General features: G+C 41.5%; 1 protein-coding gene across 16 annotated transcripts in view; it reads left to right on the forward strand.

Moving 5' to 3' along the window:
• Nucleotides 1-21,481, forward strand: part of Pxk (PX domain containing serine/threonine kinase like) — a 74,691-nt gene that overhangs the window by 35,842 nt on the left and 17,368 nt on the right. For 15 of the 16 annotated variants that reach the window (XM_047532663.1, XM_047532664.1, XM_047532653.1 and 12 more), the window contains 10 exons: nt 2,380-2,566; nt 9,148-9,225; nt 10,098-10,171; nt 10,977-11,051; nt 14,243-14,347; nt 14,866-14,967; nt 16,601-16,762; nt 17,164-17,281; nt 18,451-18,529; nt 20,925-20,973. In XM_047532663.1, the coding sequence (XP_047388619.1) occupies nt 2,380-2,566; nt 9,148-9,225; nt 10,098-10,171; nt 10,977-11,051; nt 14,243-14,347; nt 14,866-14,967; nt 16,601-16,762; nt 17,164-17,281; nt 18,451-18,529; nt 20,925-20,973 (1,029 nt within the window). Of the gene's footprint in view, nt 1-2,379; nt 2,567-4,764; nt 4,869-9,147; nt 9,226-10,097; nt 10,172-10,976; nt 11,052-14,242; nt 14,348-14,865; nt 14,968-16,600; nt 16,763-17,163; nt 17,282-18,450; nt 18,530-20,924; nt 20,974-21,481 lie in introns of those variants that run through there. The other variant, XM_047532662.1, reaches the window with a different exon arrangement.

A 21,481-nucleotide genomic window follows, 5' to 3' on the forward strand; every position in this document is an offset into this window, starting at 1 on the left:
GCATCAAGAGAAAAACGATGAGATTGCTCAGTTTAACCTAGAAAAAAAAGGCAAAGGAAAAAAAAAAAAAAAAGACGTCAAGAAGCCAGCAGAAGTTGAAGTAGTGGACAGAGGATTGAGCTCTCTCCACTTAGAAAGGCAGTCCTCAGCAGGTGGAGCCTCCTACAAGTGTTTGTTGCCACAAAGGGAATTTTGAAGGGATAAGTAGAGAGTTGGAAGAAAAAGAGACTTGGCAGCTTTTTGTGCTGGATTCTCCAAGTCATTAACTGCAAAAGCTAGTTTAAAAAAGATCCAGAAAGTCCATGTCTTCCTGAAGCACAAAAAGAAGACTCGTGTATGCATGGTGTATCCTGGGACTTCTGTGTACTGCGGCTAATAAAATTGGATTAGCAAGTAAACACGATTGACTTTTTCAGGCAAAAATCATAGTTAAAATTTTATTGTTTTATATAATTTTCTTAGCCAAAAGACAATCTCTGAAAAATGAATAAAGCTGTATTTATGTAGCTATCTGAAAAAAAAAATTAACTTGTTCCAAGAGGTAGCTATTGTTAAGCAGTGGTGTGTGTTCTTTCAGTCTATTTTTTGTGCCTATATAAACTTATCTCTGGGCTTACACACACACACACACACACACACACACACACACACACACACTCTTACTCAAAGTAAGATTATATTCTACAATTTCATCAATAGCTATATAAGGGGACACATCTGCTATGTTTTAGCTTATATATTACCCTTGGTTAATACTTCATGCCCTGAACAAAAATAAAATAAAGCGATTAGCCTGGATGCTTGGTAGCTGGATGAGGATGCATTTTTTATTTAGCTAACAAAGAAACCGTCATTAGATAAAGGCTAATTGTATGACAGAGGAAACCAGTCTGAAATTGAAGTGTGTTCTCTGGCAATAAATTATGCCAAAATAGAAAATTCTCTCTAATTGTACTCTGACATATTTTCAAAATTACATTAAAGAAATAGGCAATTTAGAATCGTCAGTGAGCCTTTTCATCTGGTCCAGTATCAACTTTAGCATCTTCATCTGGCTGCATCATTGTTTGAAAAATGTAGAGTGGCCAGTCCCAGTTAGGTTGGCCCACAGAGTGGTCCAGATGACTTCCTTTTCTGAGTTCAGGATGCCCTCCTCTTCAGACCTGACCCTCCATCAATACCCACACCACTTGCACGGCCACTCTTTGAAAGTGACTTTGCTCCCCACATTAAAATGCCAATTTGATGCTTTGTTTTTTAAAGCTTGAAAAATAGACTCAACATTTTAAATGATCTGGAAAATGATAGTGGATTGAGCACCTGCATTTGCTTTTCTTTCCTCCCCAAACCAGTCTGGACAATAGTAAATTGACTTTATAAACACACACACACACACACACACACACACTCACACACACACACACACTCACACATACACTCACACACTCACACACACACACACACACACACACACACACATACATACACACACCCTCAAGGACAAATATAATCGCAGAGGAGGAAACCACAACAAAATTAAGCCAAAAATCCAGTAGCTGAGAGCTCACTCATGAAGCAGATATGGGAAGGTAGAATTTTGAGAAGGGAAGCAGATAATTTGATAAGGTCTCAATTTACATCACAGAACCCCCCAAAAAGGTTTAGCAGTTGTTATGAATATAACAATTATGAATATAACTTACCTAGTGTAAATATGATAATGCACTAAAATTGTAATATAACAATATATGCAGATGGGGATTTGATGTGTGTGGAGTAAGGTCAGAATTGTGAAAAAGAACTTAATCTTCATCTTCCATAATGGAAAATTATAGATATTTCCCAAAAATGAGAAGTCAAGACATAGCAATATGAGCATTCCCCACTGCCAGAAGATACATGGAAAGAATTGAATGTGGCTATTTCAGGATAGGGGAGAAGAGATGTCACCTGGTGGTAGAGAGAGTGGTGGACAGAGTACTGTGGGACTATCAGCAATAATTTTTTTATAAAATTATTTGTTCTTGGCAGTATGTTCATGCGTAGCTTTGGTTAAAAAATTTTAATGAATGAATGAATTTATTTATTGTGCTGGAGATTGAAGCTAGGGCCTCACACATGTTAGGCAAGCACTCTAGACTGAACTTCATCCTCAGCTCTTTAAATAAAATTTTAAAGTTACTGTACTTCATACAGAATGTTATCAATTCCAAAAGGCATAGTTTTTTTTTTCACATTTTTATAATATTACTAAAATTAGGATGCATCTTAAAATCTATGTTGTCTGAAATTTAATGAACTATGATAGTTTAGGACCCTGATAGTAAATCTTATTAGTGGATGACATAAGTATAATATCTTTTTATTTTATTTTTTAAGATTGCAGGATTAAGTCTACCTCTTCCTCCCAAAAAATTGATTGGAAACATGGATCGTGAATTCATAGCTGAGAGGCAGAAAGGTCTTCAGAACTATCTCAATGTTATCACCACAAATCATATTTTGTCTAATTGTGAACTGGTTAAGAAGTTTCTAGATCCAAACAACTATTCTGCAAACTACACTGGTAAGCAAAGGGGTCTGTCAGCTTTGGTCACTTCGGGCACTGTCCTTAGCAGGAGGTAATCTACTTCCAGATAGGGAAATGTGCACATTTGTAATAAGGTGTTATTTATTTACAAAGACTTACTTGATTATAATTTACTCTAGATTTATAAGAACTTAATTTACTTCTAAAATGTTTACAATGTTTGCACAGAAAAATATGGAAGAGAAATTATGTCTAGAACTTACAATCTTTGTCTTTATTATCTTTTCTGACAGAGCAGAGAGTATGTAATTTACAGTGGTATATATAGTAATCTCAATTTGTTTTGTATTTGGCTCTGATTTTTTTTATTTGTTGAACCCAGGGGCGCTTAACCACTGAGCCACATCTCCAGGCCTTTTTTTATCTTATTTAGAGACAGAGTCTCACTAGTTGCTTAGGGCCTCTGTAAGTTGCAGAGGCTGGCTTTGAACTCTCGATCCTCCTGCCTCAGCCTCCTGAGCTACTGGGATTACAGGCACGTACCACCTCACACAGTTTGGCTTTGTTTTGGTATTTACAATATATAGTGTGTCTGTTTCTTCTGGGGATTTACTTTAAATACAGCAATGATTCAGAAGGGTCCTTTCTTTTTTCCCATGCTCCTGAGACCCTCTTGTGCAAAGCACAGAGGGTACCTCTTACAGAGTTTCCCTGAATCAGGGTGCTGCCAAGGGTCCAAGTTGAAATGACTTCTCTTCCAATACTGATTACACACAAAGCAGCATCGGTAGCCTAAGCCTGATGTCAGTGGAAGGAAGAACAAAATATTAAATACACTCCTGTGTGAACTTAAAGGGACCAGCAGAAACCATTGTGAACCTGAACCCAGGAGCAAAATTCAACTCATTGGTTAAAGCCAAGCCCTGCTTAGCGACTTTCTGTGTGGAACTCTGGGTATTGTACATTTTCTTGCTAAGAGAATGGATTTTTGTCAGATTATTGGTTCTTGAAAACATTGCTTTAAAAATAATTAGAGGGAGGTCCTTTTATTCCTGTTTCAGAGAGAGGGAAATTGAGGCTTATTTCCTGGGCACCAAACTCTTCTGCATAGTGGAATCACTGGGGGCTTTAAAAGTCCCAGCACCCAGGCTGCATGCATGCAGATGAAATCACAGTCTCTATAGGTAGGGCTCGTAGTTTATAGAGCTGCCTGAGTGATTCCAGTACACAGCCTAGCTTGAAAGCCACAGCCCTTGATGCTGCCTGCTCATGGTGTGGTTCTCTGACCTCTGACCGCATTGGCATCATGACAGCTTGTCAGAAGTGCAGGATTCAGGCCCCAGCCCAGACCTGCTGATTCAGGATCTGCCTTGAGCAGGTCCCCAGGTGCACTGCATTAAAGTGGGAGACGTCTTGCTCTAGAAAGGGCTTGCTGTCTTCCAGTTGAAGTGCTATACACCGCTAAGGAAAATGCCTTTCAGAACAGCCAAGAGTAGGGAAGTTTATTTCAAAATCACATTTATTATAAATTATAAAATTGTACTTTGAGCTGTTAGAAGGATTCCATTCTTCTCCCACTTGCTTTTTGGTTCACAAAGGAAAAAGACATCACAAGTAGGACTGGGGCTCTCAGGACAGCTCCAATTCTGTCAGAGTAGCATCTTTGGTGGCTTTCGTTTCTCCATGCTGCACCTGATTGTTCCAGACATTGTCAGCAGGTCACCTAGACTGACTTATCAAATCAGCCCCAACTCAGTCCTATTCATGTTCGTCTGCATCACTTCCTGAGTGTCTGTGGCTCTTCTCCTGCAAGCAGGCATCAAGATGTAATGTGCATATAATGAAGCCATTCACTCCACAAGCATCCACTGAGTGTTGGGGATGCAGGCGTGACATGGGTGTGAAGCAGATGCACTCTGCTCTCAGGGAGCTTGTACCACAAGTACCTTGAGTCACAGGGGGTCTGCACTAGAAGGTATCTTGGAGCTATTGTACCAAGACTAACCTTTTCACTTTATAGATGAGGAAAATTAAGGTCTCCAGAGAGGAATGGCCTGATCCAGCCTTGTACATTTGTGTGCCTAAGTCTGTTCTGAATTTTTTCAAGTTAAAATTCTATTTAGCTTCTGGAAGGTTGTTTGATCTCTGTTTCTCCTTGTACTGCACCTCCCCCGCATGCTGTTACTGTTCTTGATCTTTCCCTACCTCACAGCATAGTAGATGGTTCAAAGCAGATGTGGGCAGGGGTATAAAAGGTCACCAGAAACTCCTACCGGAATCCAGACGCTCAAGACTCCAGCTGCTGTGTAGAGGGCGGAGTCCTATAATGACACAAGAGGTGAGGGGTGCTGTTTTCAGAAAGATGCTGATGTATTTCCCCCTTGGAATGAAATGTCAGAACTTGCTCTAGACTGACTCACCAACTGCATCAGGAAAAGGAAGCCCAGGCCGCCTCCTCCTCACCAGCTCCACTCAGTCATTCCAGAAATGCACTGACATCGTTCCCAGAGGGCACTGTGCACAGCTCCCAACTGGCCCTTCTGTAATCTGGGCCTCTTCTCCCACTGAGTGTGGATAATGTCTGCCTCTCCTCAGTTTCCTGGTGGTCTGTGGTCACCACCCAGCTTCAGCAGGATTTGAGGGATATGTCCAGGTGGTGGCAAGATCCTCACAGCCACTTTTCCTGCTCAGTGCTCTGACTGGAGTTGAGGAGGGCCTTGTTAGAGGGGGACTGTGCTGCCAATCCAGCGCCCCAGGAACAGGTCACCAGGAGGTCTCAGGATATCAGCAGCTGCTTCCTGTCCTCCTGGAGTCCTTAGCCTGGGATTACTGGGCCATTCTTTCTTTTTCTGGCTTTCTCCAAATGACCACATCCACAGAAGGTCAATGTTGACCTTTGGTCCTCCATGCGGGGGTTGTCAGGTGCTTGGGCCAAATATTGTACAAGGGCAAGAGGTGTCTCCCAGTCAAGAGGAGTTTGTATTGAGAACACATGCAATCGTATTCATCTTATTGACAAGCCCCTTCTGTCATTTAGAAGCCTCCGTGCTGTAACCACCGTCCCACCTCAAACCTGCACATCTCCTCAGAGTATGAAGCTTTTTCTTTTTTTTTAATGGTGCTGGAGATTGAGCTCAGAGCCTTGTGCATGCTCGGCAAGTGCTGTATCACTGAGCTACATCCTCAGCCCACAAAGAAGGTTTTAATGACCACACAAGAGTCATTTGAACCAGAAATCAGGAGGCCTGTTCCCTGGTTCTGACTTCGCTGTTGGCAGCATTTCCCGTCTGTGGCTCTGGGTCCTGACCTACAAAGCTGCAGGTGTGGGGAGGGCAGGCAGCGTTGAAGTCCTTCTAGTCCTAAGACCCCAGGAATCCCTTGAATAGGAGGATAAAAGGAGGGAATGCTGGGGTACAATGTTCAGATCAAAAGCAGGATGTCTGGGAGAAGTTGCAGGCTCCTCTGAGACATGCCCACGTGCCTGTGGTAGATTTGGAGCCCAGCTGCAGGGCTAGAGGACTGGTGTTTGTTCCCTGCAGTCACCCCATGGGGTTGGGATCTAAGAGTTCAGAGACTGCACACAGTGGGGCGCCTGGTATATCCAAGCCTCCTGGGAAGCACAGGACAGACTCAGCGGTCTGGCTCTGAATCTCTTATCTTGGACTTGTTCATCAGCACTCACTGAGCGTGAGGCTTCCCACTTGTCAATGCTAAAGAAATAGAGGGCAGATGTCTTCCTTTCCATGGGTTTCTTGTCCTAATGAGAGGTTCCACATCTATCGACCATGTAATGAACCCTTAGTTCTTATGTCATCAAATTTTGAGCACCTATCTATATATGACAGGGGCTAAGTATACAGCAAGGAGAAAGGAATAGTCCCTCCATCCCACTCACCCCCAAACCCAAGGCCCTTAAATAGGGAGATTGTCAGGTGACAGCCTTGACAGGTGAACACTTGGCAGCACCTTGAAAGGGGTGGGGTGAGGGTAGGGAAGGGCGGACGGTCCAGACCTGGAGTTGGAAGGGGGCTCTCCAGAACAGGTGTTACCACAGTGAGACCTGAGGGCCACGGCTAGTAGCAAGGCTGAGAGGCAGGGGCCACTGCTTCCAGCAGAGCCATCCGAGCGGGAGAGAAATATTTTCAAATGACTCTGGATTTTTCCAGGTTAAGAGGTCCTTCCAGCCAGTTTACAGTCTGGTGGAAGAGAGTCGTCCTAATACAGGACAAGCCATGGATAATTCCATAAGAGCGGGACAGAGAGAGCTCTGAGGCCACGGAGAAAAGTCCTGGCTAGGGATGGCAAAGCTGAGTTGAGCCTGGAGGGATAGAAAATGGTGAGGCACTGGGGAAGGCCAGCCTTTGGGAGGTCAGGCTGAGTGCAGAGTGGGAAACCCTAAACATTTGTGGTAGAAAAGACCAGGACGATGAGTTAAGCCAGAGGTAGGTTGAACACCGTGTTTAGCAGCACGGACTAGATTTGATAAGGAAGTGGGGGCCAGTAAAGGCTTCTAAGCAGAAGAGTAATATTTAGTATTGAAACATGTTGCCTGAATCTGGGGCGAGAAGGCATTAAGATTGGGAGCATCATAGCCTGTGATTTATTTGACATCATACATCATAGTTCAGTGGAAAGAAAATGTCCTTTTTGCAATTCTCTGACCCCTAAGGTAAAAAGAGAATCTATTCTCTAGTCCTCAATTTATCATTAACAAATCCAGCATGTTCTATTTGTTCCTGGCTATTTCCCCATTCCTTAAACAACATATGGTATGCAGTAGCATAAATAAATATTGTTGACTAATGATTTTGTAGGGAATTATGAGTCACTGTTAGCTTTGAACAACTATCCTTTACAGTCTTTGAAATGACATGGTACTGTGTTAGAAAACTGTTTTTCATGATTCTTCTCAAAGTTGTTATGAATAATTTTCACTTAATTTCCTTTTAAGTTTGTTTATTTCTAAGTTATTTTGGAAATACTAAAAGTGCTTTATAGCAATGTTAATTATAGAGAAGGGGCGAGGTTCCCAGAGTTGATAATAAAAATTTATATGCTTCTGCTTATAAATGGTTCGTTGCGCATTGGGGTAATTACAACAAATGTAAGTGGAGCCAATTTTGTATTTGGGTATCCTGTGTTTTCTTCTGAGTGGATACCATTGACACTTAACATATTGAGTCAGTAAACAAGTAGCTAGGAAGTTATTTTCTTTCCTGTCTTGGTTAACGCATAATGTACTGTAAAACATATCAGAATGAAACTGTTTGCCAAGCTCTCTGCATGGTAATTGGAGGCGAGGTCATTTTGACATATGGAGAGCATTTCTGGCAAATCCCTCATGCCTCACCAGTCTCCTTGGAATGTAGCTAGTGCTTGTGCTTGGCAGAGGTGGAATTCCACAGTGCATTTAGATGGTGGCTGTTTGCTTTCAGGGATCTGAACTGGTTTCATTTACTCGCTGCATTGAGAGGAAATGGCAGCTTACAGATGTTGCTTTTTTCCAGGAAATGTAAAAAGTAGTTATTCTGATGGTTTCTTAATACAGTGTACTTTAAAGAACTTCCTGTTCTCATTGTCTTCTTCAAGGGGGGAAGCATTCTCATGATAAATGAACACCGAGGGTAGGAGTGGATTTTTTTTTTTTTCCAGTAAATAGGCACTCAGTGACTTCCCACAATAGAACCATGTTGTTACTGAACATAGATGTTTTTCTAAAACACTGGCTATTATTTCCAGTATTTATTCAAGGCTAATCACTTCTTTGTTGGTGAAAGCTATAATTCTATGAGGAATGAAGATGGGATAAATACCACTTGGAACAATATTCAATGCTTTTCCAGTCTGTCCTTAGAATGTGTTTTGAATCCTGAGCTTTGGTTGTGGCCTGGGGTATATATGAAATTCATGGCTTAGGCTAGCTCGTTTACATGTTTTGGATTTTCCAGTTTAAAAAAATATATATATACATGTATATACAGGCATATATTTTTTCGTGTCACTAATAATTACATTTTTTTGCTCTTTGATAAACTTTTAATTTTGGAATGAGTTTAGATTTACAGAAATGTTGCAATGGTATTGCAAAGAGTTTCCATATATACCTATCCCCCACTGTTAATATCTTATGACACACTTGTCAAGAGAAATTAGTATCATATTACTTTTTTTTTTTTTTTGTACTGGGGATCTAATCCAGGGGTGCTTAACCACTGAGCCACACCCCCAGCCCTTTCCCATTTATTTTTTATTTTGAGACAGAGCCTCACTAAGTTTCTGAGACTGGCCTTGAATTTGCGATCTTCTTGCCTCAGCCTCCTGAGTTGTGGGGATTACAGGCGTGCTCCACCGAGCCCAGCTATCATATTGCTGTTAAAAACATGCTTTATTCAGATTTCACCAGTATTTCCCCTAATGGGCTTTGTCTGTTTCAGGGTCCAATCTAAAATCCCACATTGTTTGTAGGTGTTATAGTCTTCTTCCTCCTGCTCCTCCTCCTCCTCCCCTTCTTCTTCTTCATATTCTTTCTGTCATTTTTTCATTTGTGAGAATAATATCTGAAGCAGATGGCCCTTTCCTAATACATCTAACTAATGAGTTTCTAAATGTCTTTACAGAAATTGCCTTACAACAGGTTTCCATGTTCTTCCGATCTGAGCCAAAGTGGGAGGTGGTGGAGCCGCTGAAAGACATAGGTGAGAAATTGGCCTGCTCAGTCCATTAAGGAGACAGGTGGCACACCTGCGTTCTTGGTCCTACTTTGTGATACATATCCCAAGGAAGCCCTTAAGTTGTGGTGACTTCTTTTTCTTTTTGCCTCCCTACTGCTTGAGGATGCAGTCCTTAACTTTTAACATTTAATGAATCTTGGTTAAAGCCCCCTTAGGATTTGGATGGTAGTAACTTTTAGCACCCACCATTTTTTTTTTTTCTTAGTTGTAGATGGACACAATACCTTCATTTTATTTATTATTTTTATGTGGTGCTGAGGATCGAACCCCGTGCCTCACACGTGCCAGGCAAGCGCTCTACCACTGAGCCCCAGCCCCAGCCCCCACAACACCCCACCATTCATTCTTCATCCATCTTTTTCATTTAATCCAAATTGAGTGCTGTTTTCTTACTACTTCCATGAATAATTTCTTTGTTTCCTTCTCTCTCTCTCTCTTTTTTTTTTTTTGTATTAAGGATTAAACTCAGAGGCACTCAACCACCGAGCCACATCCCCAGCCCTATTTTGTATTTTATTTAGAGAAAGAGTTCCACTGAGTTGCTTAGGGCCTCACCACGTTGCTGAGGCTGCCTTTGAACTCACAATCCTTCTGCCTCAGCCTCCTAAACTGTTGCCTTCCTTTCCTTCTTCCTTCCTCCTCCCCAGCATCTTGCTTGCTTGCTCTCTGGTATACCCTTTACCATGTGAACATAATCAAATGGCTCTTTTACTGGTGCTTACATAGCTAGGGATAATTTTGCCAAACTTAATTTTGATCAATTACCTTTAGCCAATGAAACTTACAGCAATTGTAAAAATGATGCAGCTCTAAACACATTTCTGCTTTAATGACAGGCTGGAGGATAAGAAAGAAATATTTTTTGATGAAGATTAAAAATCAACCAAAGGAACGACTAGTCTTAAGCTGGGTGAGCTAAATTTTTTGCTTCAGATTTTTTTTTTCCTTTTTATTATTTTTATTGCTTCAGTTTTATTTCAGGAAATTTAGATAGGTTTCTGAAAGCAGATTTGACAAGAGAATTACAAAATCTTACTCCACTATTAAGTGATGATGTCAGGGCTTCTGCAGTCCCACATCAAAGGAGAGTCATTTTAAGTTCACTTTGCTGTGTATTTGGTTATATTGGTGTAATTATATTTAGTTGCCTAGTAAACATTTGGAAAGAAATAGGTACACCTTAAAATAATTCTTTGGGATCTCTTTATCTCTTTAGGGTTGATAGTTTTGGAATTTACTGCCAAAGAAAATTTCTTTACTTACTTGCTTACTTTATTTACTTATTTCCTAAAATACTGGGCATTGAACCCAGAACTGAGGGCTTTACCACTGAACTATATCCCTAATGCTTTCATTTTTTTTAATTTTTAATTTTTAGTTTTGAGACAGTCTTGCTAACTTGATGAGACTGTCCTCAAGCCTGTGGACTTCCTTCCTCAGCCTCCCAACACCTGTCTACTTAAAATCTCTCACTTTGGGGTTTCTAGTGTTACATTTGGTCAGTAGAATTAGATCCAATCACAGTTAAACCCTGGTATTTGTAGGTTTACACACTATCTTGCCAGAAGGGCCTTGAGGCAACAAGAGTTAGCGGGTTGTCATCTTTGATTTACAGCCATTTATTTGGACAAATAAAATTAAAGGGAAAGACTTTTAAGGAATTTTTCTTTTGATGACCAGGACAGTACCCTGATATTTCCTCCCATTTTTTTCAGGCTGACCTTGGCCCGGACAAGTACTTGTCAGATAAAGATTTTCAGTGTCTAATCAAACTTCTGCCTTCCTGTTTGGTAAGTACACATCCTTCTGTCTCTCTCAGTGTTGAGTGTGAGAACATGACCACAAGAGTGAAAATACTCTGTAGGCTCAAGAATGGAGAGAGACGGTGGATTTCAGTCCAGACTGAAACTGTGCAGGGCTCCTCCCATGGATCCAAGGCCATTTGAAATGACCCTCATGACATCTGCACAACCCATGGAATGTAATCATTTAAATATAAATTTAAAATATATTTAAATTGCGTTTTGTTTTTCGTAGTACTAGGGATCGGACCCAGGCTCCATGCATGGGAAGCAAGCATTTTATCACTGAGTTACATCCTGAGTCCTTTTTACTTTATTTTGAGAGAGGCCCTCACTAAGTTGCTGAGGCTGGCCTTGAACTTATGATCATCCTGCCTTAGTCTCCCAGGTGGCTGGGATTACAGGTATGCACTACCATACTCAGGTTAGCCTTTGTATTTTATGCAGATATCAGATTAGGAAAGGAACCACTCTTCTGAGTCTCCTTTTCTGGTGAGGGTATGTATATCAGTGGAATTGGAAGATCTGCTTCTAGTCCAAAAGACAGAACTACTAAGGATTTAGATAAACTGGGTGAAGAAAAAGCAAAATATCCATTTTGCTGCCAGTGACTACTCTCACAGGCTTACTAGTTGACCTTCATTAGCATTACTTACACTAATGCACAAGTTTAATTCAAGGCCTTTGTTGGAAAGGATCACAATGTTATATTTCAAAATAGGTGGAGAATGTCTTCAGCAAAGACTAATCTGGCCAGAAAATTGAGTAAACGTTGATGTGCTTTATCTCTTGTCTGCATGAGGATGTAGGACTCTAAAATGAGTTCCTTGCAGGCTGAGCACAATTATGCTGACTTGTCCGCTTGCGTTAGCAAGTTCACTTTTGAAGATAGAGTGGCTTGTCATGCTATAAAACCAATCTTTTAACGAGGTATGATGTGTGACCAAGAAAAATGGCGTGGCCTTGAGTTTGACAGGTATGGTATGCAGTCTACATACAGTTTTAAGTTTCTTTTCATGGGTGTGCTTTTTCTTTTTTAAAGTAGTGCACACAAGAGGTACACATTAATTGTAGAGAAGCCAGAAGACACAGATGAGCAGAAGTAAAAAAATAAAACTCACTTGTAATCCCAACTAACTAGAAGTAGGAACCAAAATGTTCAGTTGTTAATTTTTTAGAATTTTATTTGATTTTTTAAAAATTTTATACATATTGCTTTTTTTGTTTTGTTTTGTTTTTGGTACTGGGGATTGAACCCAGGGGCGCTATACCACTGGGCAACATCCCCAGTCCTTTATATTTTTTATTTTGAAACAGAGTCTCATTAAGTTGCCCAGGATGGCCTTGACTTTGAGATCCTCCTTCCTCAGCCTCTTGAGTCACTAGAGTTACTGATATGCATCACTGTACCAGCTACAATATTGCTTTAAAACTTTTCCTTTAGTAGTGTACCAGATCTTCTTTAGTTGACAATAAATACAGTACATCATCATTAGTGACTGCATGGAATTTTCCTTGGCTAGTTTACTCAACTAATCAGACATGTAGGTGTTTAGTTTTTTTCTCATTAGATTAAAAAAATAGAAAAGAAATCACAATGAACAACTTGATCTAAACATTTGTGCCCATCTTAAGATAAAGTGTATAATTAATTACTAAATAATGTATTGGGAGATATTTTGAGATGATATTAATATCCTGTTCTTTACCAAATCTACCAGTTTTAGCATTCTGATTTTATTATTTCTTTTGATTTATTAGACCATAGGAAGAGCTTTCCTTCTTTTTTCCTTTTTATCTTTCTGTGCTAGGAATCAAACCCAGGGCTTCATGCATGCTAGGCAAGCACTCTACTGCTGAGCTATATCCCCATTCCCTTTATTTATATCAGTATGGACTGAAGAATTTTTATTTTACTCATCAAATGTCTTTTTTTTTTTTTTTTTTTTTTTACTTTCAGTAATTTTTATTCAGAAACAAGTTACTTAAGTTTGTATTGGTTTTTTATTTATTCTTTTTAGATATGCTTGGCAGTACAGTGTATTTTGACATATTCTACATACATGGAGTATAACTTTTTCTAATTAGGATCCCATTCTTGTGGTTGGACATGATGTGGAGTCTCACTGGTCGTGTGTTTATGTATGAACATAGCAAAATTATGACTGATTCACACTACCATCTTTCCTATTCCCATTGCCCCTCCCTTCCCTTCATTCCCCTTTGTCTATCTCATTGAATTTCTTTTTGGGATGATGAACAGGTCCTGTAATTAGATTGTGATATCTTACCACCGAATATGTTGAACCCTATTGAATTGAATAGTCAGGGTCAATTGTAATGACGTGGATTGTGTATCAGTAAAGCTATTAAAAAGTCAGCAGCCACCCTTCTGATGTGATGATCGGGATACACTTCATTTCTGTATGTTCCTGGGCATACCCTTCCACCCTCCCCAAAGCTGCGGCACCCCCACGTCCCTGCGCAGTTCAGCTCGTACTGGGTTAGATTTTCATCGCATTCCTTTGAGCTCTTGGGCATTGTCGTACCAGTCTGGAGCCAGTTTGTTCGTGTAACCAAAATTTGAGGTTATTTGAGGACTTTCCTCTCAATCATTAAATAATTTGTCTTTTCCCCACCCTGCTTGGTTGACGTCAGTGTCCCCATCTGAGGAGGACACTGTGAATCATCATATTGCAAATGTCTGTGGGAGGGCAGGGTGACCTATGCTAGCCGCTTTGGAAAGGGGTGAAGATGCCAACCTTCAAGCAAAGGTGCATTTATCCTGGTCCCACTCTGTTGTTCTGAGACTTGACTGTATTCTTTGTCCGATTACAGAGGCAGAATATCAAAACCATATTCCCCAAACTCAGGCATTTCCTCCCTTCCACCACACTTTTGCCTGAACTGAGAGTGCACACATCAAAGCAGACACCGCCACAGTGGAGCTTACCATGTCAGTTATCCACTTCCTTTTGTCACTAACATCTATGTCCCTTCCCTTATCTGGAGGAGGAAGACCTAGTTGATAATCTAAACAACTTAAAACTGCCACTGTTCAGGAATATCCTCATATTTGTGTGCAACTGAACCACCAAGGTGGCTCTTGACCCTGTATAACCAGACCCTGAACCTGATCTCCCTGCAAATCATTGTGAATTCCTTTTTTGTTTTGGCAGCACCCTTATATCTATCGGGTTACCTTTGCCACTGCTAATGAATCGTCTGCATTGCTCATCAGGACATTTAATGAAAAAGGAACTTTGAAGGATCTGATTTACAAGGTAAATGTACATGTCCATGGTTACAAAGTTCTTGAGTTCCTTTAAAACCTGTTATTAATACTTGCTACCTAAGGTTCCAGAAGCTAGGCCCTGAGGATTTTATTTTAATTTTTCATTTATTTGGAAAGAATACCCAGTCTGGTTAAAGAGCATTTATTTTCTCACATGAGGGAAGATAGGACATTTCATGATTGTGTTCATTTCATTGTAGGCTTGGGTCAATTTTAAAGTTGGTATTACATGTAACAAAGCAGAACTGAGGAATTTGGACAGTATGCAGGGTTCTGGGAACTGCCAAGCCAAGACTAGGCACATCATCCCTGGGAAAGAGAAGGGACAGAACCCAGGTCACCCTCTTTTTATCCACTACACAGACTCTTGTGTTTTTAAACCCACATCCTGTGGGCTAGCCATCTCTGGAACCTCCAGTGTCTGTGGACTGTCTCCTGTTCAGGATGCTCAGTACAGATATAGGCTCCTCTGCCACTTTCTAATGTGCTCTTTGTTCTTTTCCAAAGGCAAAACCAAAGGACCCATTCTTAAAAAAGTACTGCAACCCTAAGAAAATTCAGGGCCTTGAACTCCAGCAAATAAAAACATATGGACGACAGATTTTAGAGGTAAGAGGTATTTAATTTTTGTTTAAGTTGCACTGGAGTTTTGTCCACAATTATGTTTTTTTTTTTTTTTAATGGAAAAGTTTTCAGGCAATATCCAAAATTGCTGACATAGTCTGATTATTTATAAGTGGATGGCATTGTCATATTTTACCCCAATAAGCAAATATTTCAGATGAAGATAGCAGTAATTTACACCTATAAAATTCCAAAACTTTGATGTCTGATTTTTAAGAACTTTGGTATGGTTTTCTGTTTGGTTGGTCTTTATCTCTGTACCAAGACTTACGTTTTGTTATATAGGATATAAACGCATATGGTTCCCTTACAGAAATATAATCAGTATTGAAGCCTTTTTCATTGGGGCTGGAGGTATAGCTCAGTGGTAGAGTGCATGCTTAGCACCCCAAGACCTGGAGTTCAATCCCTAGCACCAAAAAAAAAAAAAAAAAAAAAAAAAAAAAAAGAAAAGAAAATAAAAAGAAAAGGAAAGCCCTTTTCTATATTACCCTCTAAATCATATTTTCTAGACTTCCTGACCTGTGCAGCTCTATCAATAAAAAAGACTTAAACATGAACCTCCATTATGTGTATTTAACTATATATTGCATACATGTACTACTTCTAATATATTTTGCACACTGTAAGTTAAAAAAACCCAAAAATTTAAAAATCAACAGTAGGGAAGTTGTGATGTTTCCTTTCAGTCCTCAGTGGACTGTCCTGGGCATCCTTCCTTTGACTGTGGCTGCTCTGTCTTGCTGCTCTGTCCTGCAGGGCCATATTGAGGTTTCTTTATTACAAGGTGATCCACTAAATATAAATGGCAGCTGAAAAGTTTGCATCTTTTGATGGGAGCCTGTAGTATGTTTCTGTTAATAAACAGTCACATAGATCCTGAGCAGAGATTGGACTAAAGACATTTTCAAACTCAGTCCCTTTTCTGGGGTACCTGTCAAAAGCACTGATATGACAGCTTATTCATTAATGCAGGAGGATTAAGACTGCCTTGAAGAGAGCTGGCCTGTTGGGATCAGAAAGTGCTTAAATCATAGCTTTTTGACTTCAAAGCTATGCACTCCAAACTCCTCTTTTTTTGGTGTGGGAGATACTGGGGATTGAACCCAGGGTGCTTAACCACTGAGCCACATCCCCAGTCCTTTTTATATTTTATTTAGAGCCAGGGTCTCGCTAAGTTGCTGAGGCTGGCTTTGAACTAGTGATTCTCCTGCCTCAGCCAGTTGCTGTAATTGCTGGGATTACAGGCCTGCACCACTGTGCCCAGCCCTTCTCTATTTTTGGAAAAAGGACCTTGGTGTTGCATCTCAGACTCATAGCCTGAGAGCAGTCAGCATCACCCCAAAGGAACAGACAGAGGTGGCATTTTTCTTTAGGAATCGCCCCAGTGACCTGTTTGATTTTGTTTCAAAATACATTGACTTTAAAAGAAAAAACAGTTTTTTTGTTTTTTTCAGTGCTGGGGATTGAACCGAGGACCTCCTGCATATTAAGCATGTGCTCTACCACTAAGCTACACCCCCAACCAAAAAGAAAAACACACATACACACAAAGTTTAACTTATCTTATATCCAAGTGAGTTGGGAGAAAATGTGACCTATACTTATTTTTTAATAGGTATTGAAGTTTCTACATGACAAGGGATTCCCTTATGGGCACCTTCATGCCTCCAACGTGATGCTAGATGGGGACACTTGCCGACTCCTAGACCTCGAGAATTCCTTGCTGGGCCTGCCTTCCTTCTACCGATCCTACTTCACACAATTCAGGAAAATCAATGTAAGTCGCTAAAGTAATGAAGCAGTAGTTTCATTTCTAGGTCTAAATTATCCCCACAGCGGGACCCCTGTGGGAAATGTGTGCTCAGTGGGGAAAGGTACTACTGGCTGGGTTGGGCCTTAAGGGTTGACTGTTTCTCCCAGGGAACTTTGCTGGATCTTGAATGGTGGGTGGGGCAAGGAAGGAGGTGAAATCATTGATTGGAAAACCATGGAGGTAGGACCATGACAGTTGGTCACAATGATGCCTCGGGAGGCTTTACAAAAGGCTTTGGAATGTGTTTTTACTACCAACTGGGAGTAGGGCTGCCCCTGGGCCTGGTTTCTCAGTGGAGGCTTTGGGCAGGAGCAGCAGGGGTCAAAGTGAAGGATGAACAGGGCACTGCTCTCTTTCTTCCACAGACATTGGAAAGTGTGGATGTCCACTGCTTTGGCCACTTACTGTACGAAATGACTTATGGACGACCTCCAGACTCAGTGCCTGTGGATTCCTTTCCTCCTGCGCCGTCCATGGCTGTGGGTCAGTATAGGGTTTGGAGGGATCTCCCAGGCTCAGACAGAGCCTCTGGTTTCCAGAGTCCAGGAAAGACCCAGAGAAAGTTACCATCCTCCACAGTCAGAAATACACTTCAGCAAATACTCAGATGACTTGTCCATTTGTGGGGCTGTCTGAAACCTTCAGGAAACTTTTTGCAAAATGCATTAGCATTTTGAAAGCAGAGGGACATAAAGAGAAGTACAGTCAGTATGAGTCTTAATCAGAAGCAGAAGCCAGGGCCTGGCAACTTGAAGCTAATCTTGAGGACACTGGCAGGTGGCCGGAGTCAGACCAAGGCTGGGGTGGGACTTGGACAGAACATGAGAGCCATGACCAGAAGCCTGGTAGAGAAGAGCCCAGCAGGCCCAGCCAGGGTGCAGATTCCCAAACATACTGGATCCAGGGGCTCTTCCAGCATTACCTGAGAGGACCCGGGAGGGGCGGAGGATGGGGGCGTTACCTTCTATAGGAACTGAAGCAGACTCATCCAGGACCCTCCTTTGTCTCCACAGCCAGCTCAGAACTCAGCTAGAGCAGAGGGAGGAGAACAGGGTGACTCTTGGACCGCTGTGCTGGGAGTATGCCAGTCAACACTCCACTGAGTGTCACTGTCAAATGAGACAGGTCAAGAGAACAGGCCCCCAAGACTATTTTGTGTTAAGTTTGAACAGCCAAAACTGAACAGTGACCTTGGGGTGGAAAGTCTCTGCTGTTTTTTATGCCATCCAAGGTGTTGGATAACGAGGCATCAACGACTGGCATTTTGTGTGCTGGTTTTGATTTAAATCAGGCAAGCAGCAAGATGTCTTTCAAGTTCCGAGCTGTGCTTCTGTGTAGGGTTTACTTCTCCTCTGAGAGAACAAACACTTTTATGAATGATGTCTTAAGTTCTGGCCCCAATTATCTTTGGAGTACACTTGGCTTTCTGTCAGCGTGTGGTTCCTGAGGCATTTCTTTTGAGTCATTGGGAACACCGGTGTTGCCAGCATTCCCCCTCCCCCATGTATGCCATCTGTCTGTGTGTGAGGAGTTTTGACACTGTCCTGATCAGCCTGCAGACAGTTGTTACAAAGCGGTGTCAAACTTTTCATCACCAAGTGGATTTGCCAGCATGTTCTGTGGAACTAAAATGTGTATCTGTTCATTTCAAGTGGCCGTGTTGGAGTCTACGCTGTCTTGTGACGCCTGTAAAAATGGCATGCCTACCGTCTCCCGGCTCTTACAGATGCCGTAAGTCAATTATATGCCTTGCTTGTAACCTTGATAACTGTCGGACACCAGACCGCTGTGCCTGGTGCTGTAGTAAAGACTGAATTGTGGTCCCAGCAGAGTTGAAGTGACCTGCTTGCTGACAGTCACTTGCAGCATGATACCATGATCTCCCTGCTCTCTCCTGTTCTCCTTGAACAACAGTGTCCTTCTATGTGTGTCTCTCCTCTGTCAACATTAGCACCGTGCGTGTGTGTGTGTGTGTGTGTGTACATGTGAAGCCCCAAACTTAGGAAATGCCAAAGAAGGGCCTCCTCAAGCCCCTCTCCTTGCTAACCTGTTCAGCACACCAGTTGGCACCCAGCTGTGGGTAGTTCACAAGCACAGGGCCTTGGGAGGTCTGCCCTTTAGGAGGAGGCAATATATTTCTGGGCTTTTGTTTGCTCATTTCCTCACTGGGTACTGTTTGTTAAACTTCTAGCTATACCAGGCACTGTGCTAGGGGCTTTGCATTCAGAAGACATTCTCCCTTAAGCAGAGTTAAGAATACCCTTTTATTTTTTTGTACAGGGGATTGAACCCAGGGGCACTTAACCACTGAGTCATATCCCTGACCCTTTTTTTGTATTTTATTTAGAGACAGAGTCTCTCTGAGTTGCTTAGAGTCTTGCTAAGTTGCTGAGGCTGGCTTTGAACTTGAGTTCCTTCCGCCTCAGCCTCCTGAGAGATTACTTCAACTTCGGTTGATATAGTGCTCCAGGGCCTTTCCTTTAAATATATTTTCTATTCCTTTATGGAGAAGGAGCTGAGCTAAGGTTAAGAGGGAGGTGGCTGGAGTCAGACAAACCTGAGGTGGATCCCAGCTTTACCACTTCCACCTGGGAATCTCTGGGAGTGGAGTTTCCTAGACCCATTGCTTTGTCTGTAGCAGCTGGTTGTGTAACAGACTCAGAAAAAATAACAGTGGCAAAGGAGGCAGGGGACAGCTTGAAGATTGTACAGCAGAGTTCAGAGGAGGTGGATACCTTCAGATTCCTTATTGATTCTTCTCATGAGCATTTAGAGAGCACCTGCTGTAGGCCAGGGGCTGTCCTGGTTCCTGTGGAGACTGATGAACAGTGGAAATAAACCCTGCCCTGTGGATATGACATTCGAATGTTCCACAGACCTGGGAGCATCTATGTCCAAACCCACAGCCATTAATAACAATGGCATGCATATGGAACAATAGATGCAGTTGAGAAAGCAAAGTAATTTCCACCTGGGCATGGTGGCACATGCCTGTAATCCCAGTGACTCAGGAGGCTGTGACAGGAGGATCCCAAGTTTGGGGCCAGCCTCTTGCAACTTAACAAGATCCTGTCTCAAAAAGTAGAAGACTGGGCTGTAGCTCAGTGGTAAAGTACCCCTGGGTTCAATCTCCAGTATCAAAAACAAAACAAACAAAAAACCCAAGTAATTTCCACCCAAACTTTTATAACAAAATGCATTTGTAGTTAGGAAACAGCCTGTTCATTTACTTGATTTTGCATTTGCACTCTCTTCTCCAAAGCCCTTCCATTTTCCTCCCAGGCTTCCAGTTCTAAAGTGAAGCCAAATATATTTTTCTTCCCCTAAGTCTCCATCCTGTGGACTTCAACTTGACAAGAGCAAAGGGCGAGATGTGGTTTAATGTGTTGTTTGGAAGTCAGTAGAGGCCTGGCAGTGGAGGTCAGGAGGCTGGAGAGCACTCTGAGGAAAAGTCAGCCCTGTCACTTCTGATTGGGATAAATTTCCTGTCTTTACAAAGTGGAGAACAGCCAAGAAAGACTCAAGTGGGCACTATCCAAGCAGTTCAGAATTCCTCATGCTATTGTTTTTTAATAATATCCTTTCGAAGAGAGAATTGCTATACATCAAAAGCTGCTGTTTTTTTAAAATGAAGCATGAGAAACACTTGGAAGAAAATTATTTTTCTCTTGGATTCCAATCAGAGCAATTCTTTTCTACTTCCTCTTTATTTTACTAAGCTCTAGAATAAATTTTATCCTTTTCTGAGGCATAAATAAATAAATAAAAAGGAATAATGGTTATTCTGTTTTGAAATAGCTACTGCATATATTATTTGTCATGTTTTTGCAAAAAACAATATTTTTCAAATACTATATTGCCCCTTGGTGGGGAAACAATCTCCCCCACACAGCTGGCCCAGTGCTGCCTAACTCCCCTGAGCCATTGGGGAGGGAGTTCCCAAGGTCACCCTGAGTGGCCTGTTAACTGCTTTGTGGGTAAACTTGGAGTGGCGGCTTGGCTGGGGCTGGGTATGTGGTGGGAGCAGACGGACCTCAGGGCCTACAGGTGTCTTAAAATGCTTTGATCCTAGTCTGGGAATATACCTAGTTGAAAAAAGATTTTTGTTTCTTTCTTTTCTTTATAGATTATTCAGTGATGTTTTACTAACCACTTCTGAAAAGCCACAGTTTAAGGTAAAGTAAATTCTCTTTCTTTCTTTTTTTGTTTGTTTGTAACACAAATAATTTGACTTTGAAAGTTACCTTTTATTTGTTCAGTCATATAAGAAAAGGTATACAATAGGGGAAATTTGAAAGTAATCTCAATACCCTATAATTAGGGTCTAGTTTTATCATCTATGGTACATTTATTTGAGAAAAATAGCTTATCCAATAAAAGTGAAATTTATTAAGGCATTGTAATATATGTAAAACGATTATGATCAGGGCTAAGGTTTTTTTTTTTTGTTTTTGTTTTGTTTTTTTTATTTAAGCTAGATATGAAATACACTGTGTGAGACCACATATCTGTGTCTAGAGAAAAGTCTGGAGGGAAGTCGTGGGGGATGCGGTGGTGTGGTATCATGCCAAGAGCATGACACGCCAGAGTGATGCTTTCCCTGTAGGACACCAGCCATTGCCCGCAATGGGCCTCTCAGCCGTAGCATTTGATTTGGGGGATGGATAATTCCTGTATCGGGAG

Source organism: Sciurus carolinensis, chromosome 17 (genome assembly GCF_902686445.1).
Source record: "Sciurus carolinensis chromosome 17, mSciCar1.2, whole genome shotgun sequence".
NCBI classification, from domain to species: Eukaryota; Metazoa; Chordata; class Mammalia; order Rodentia; family Sciuridae; genus Sciurus; species Sciurus carolinensis.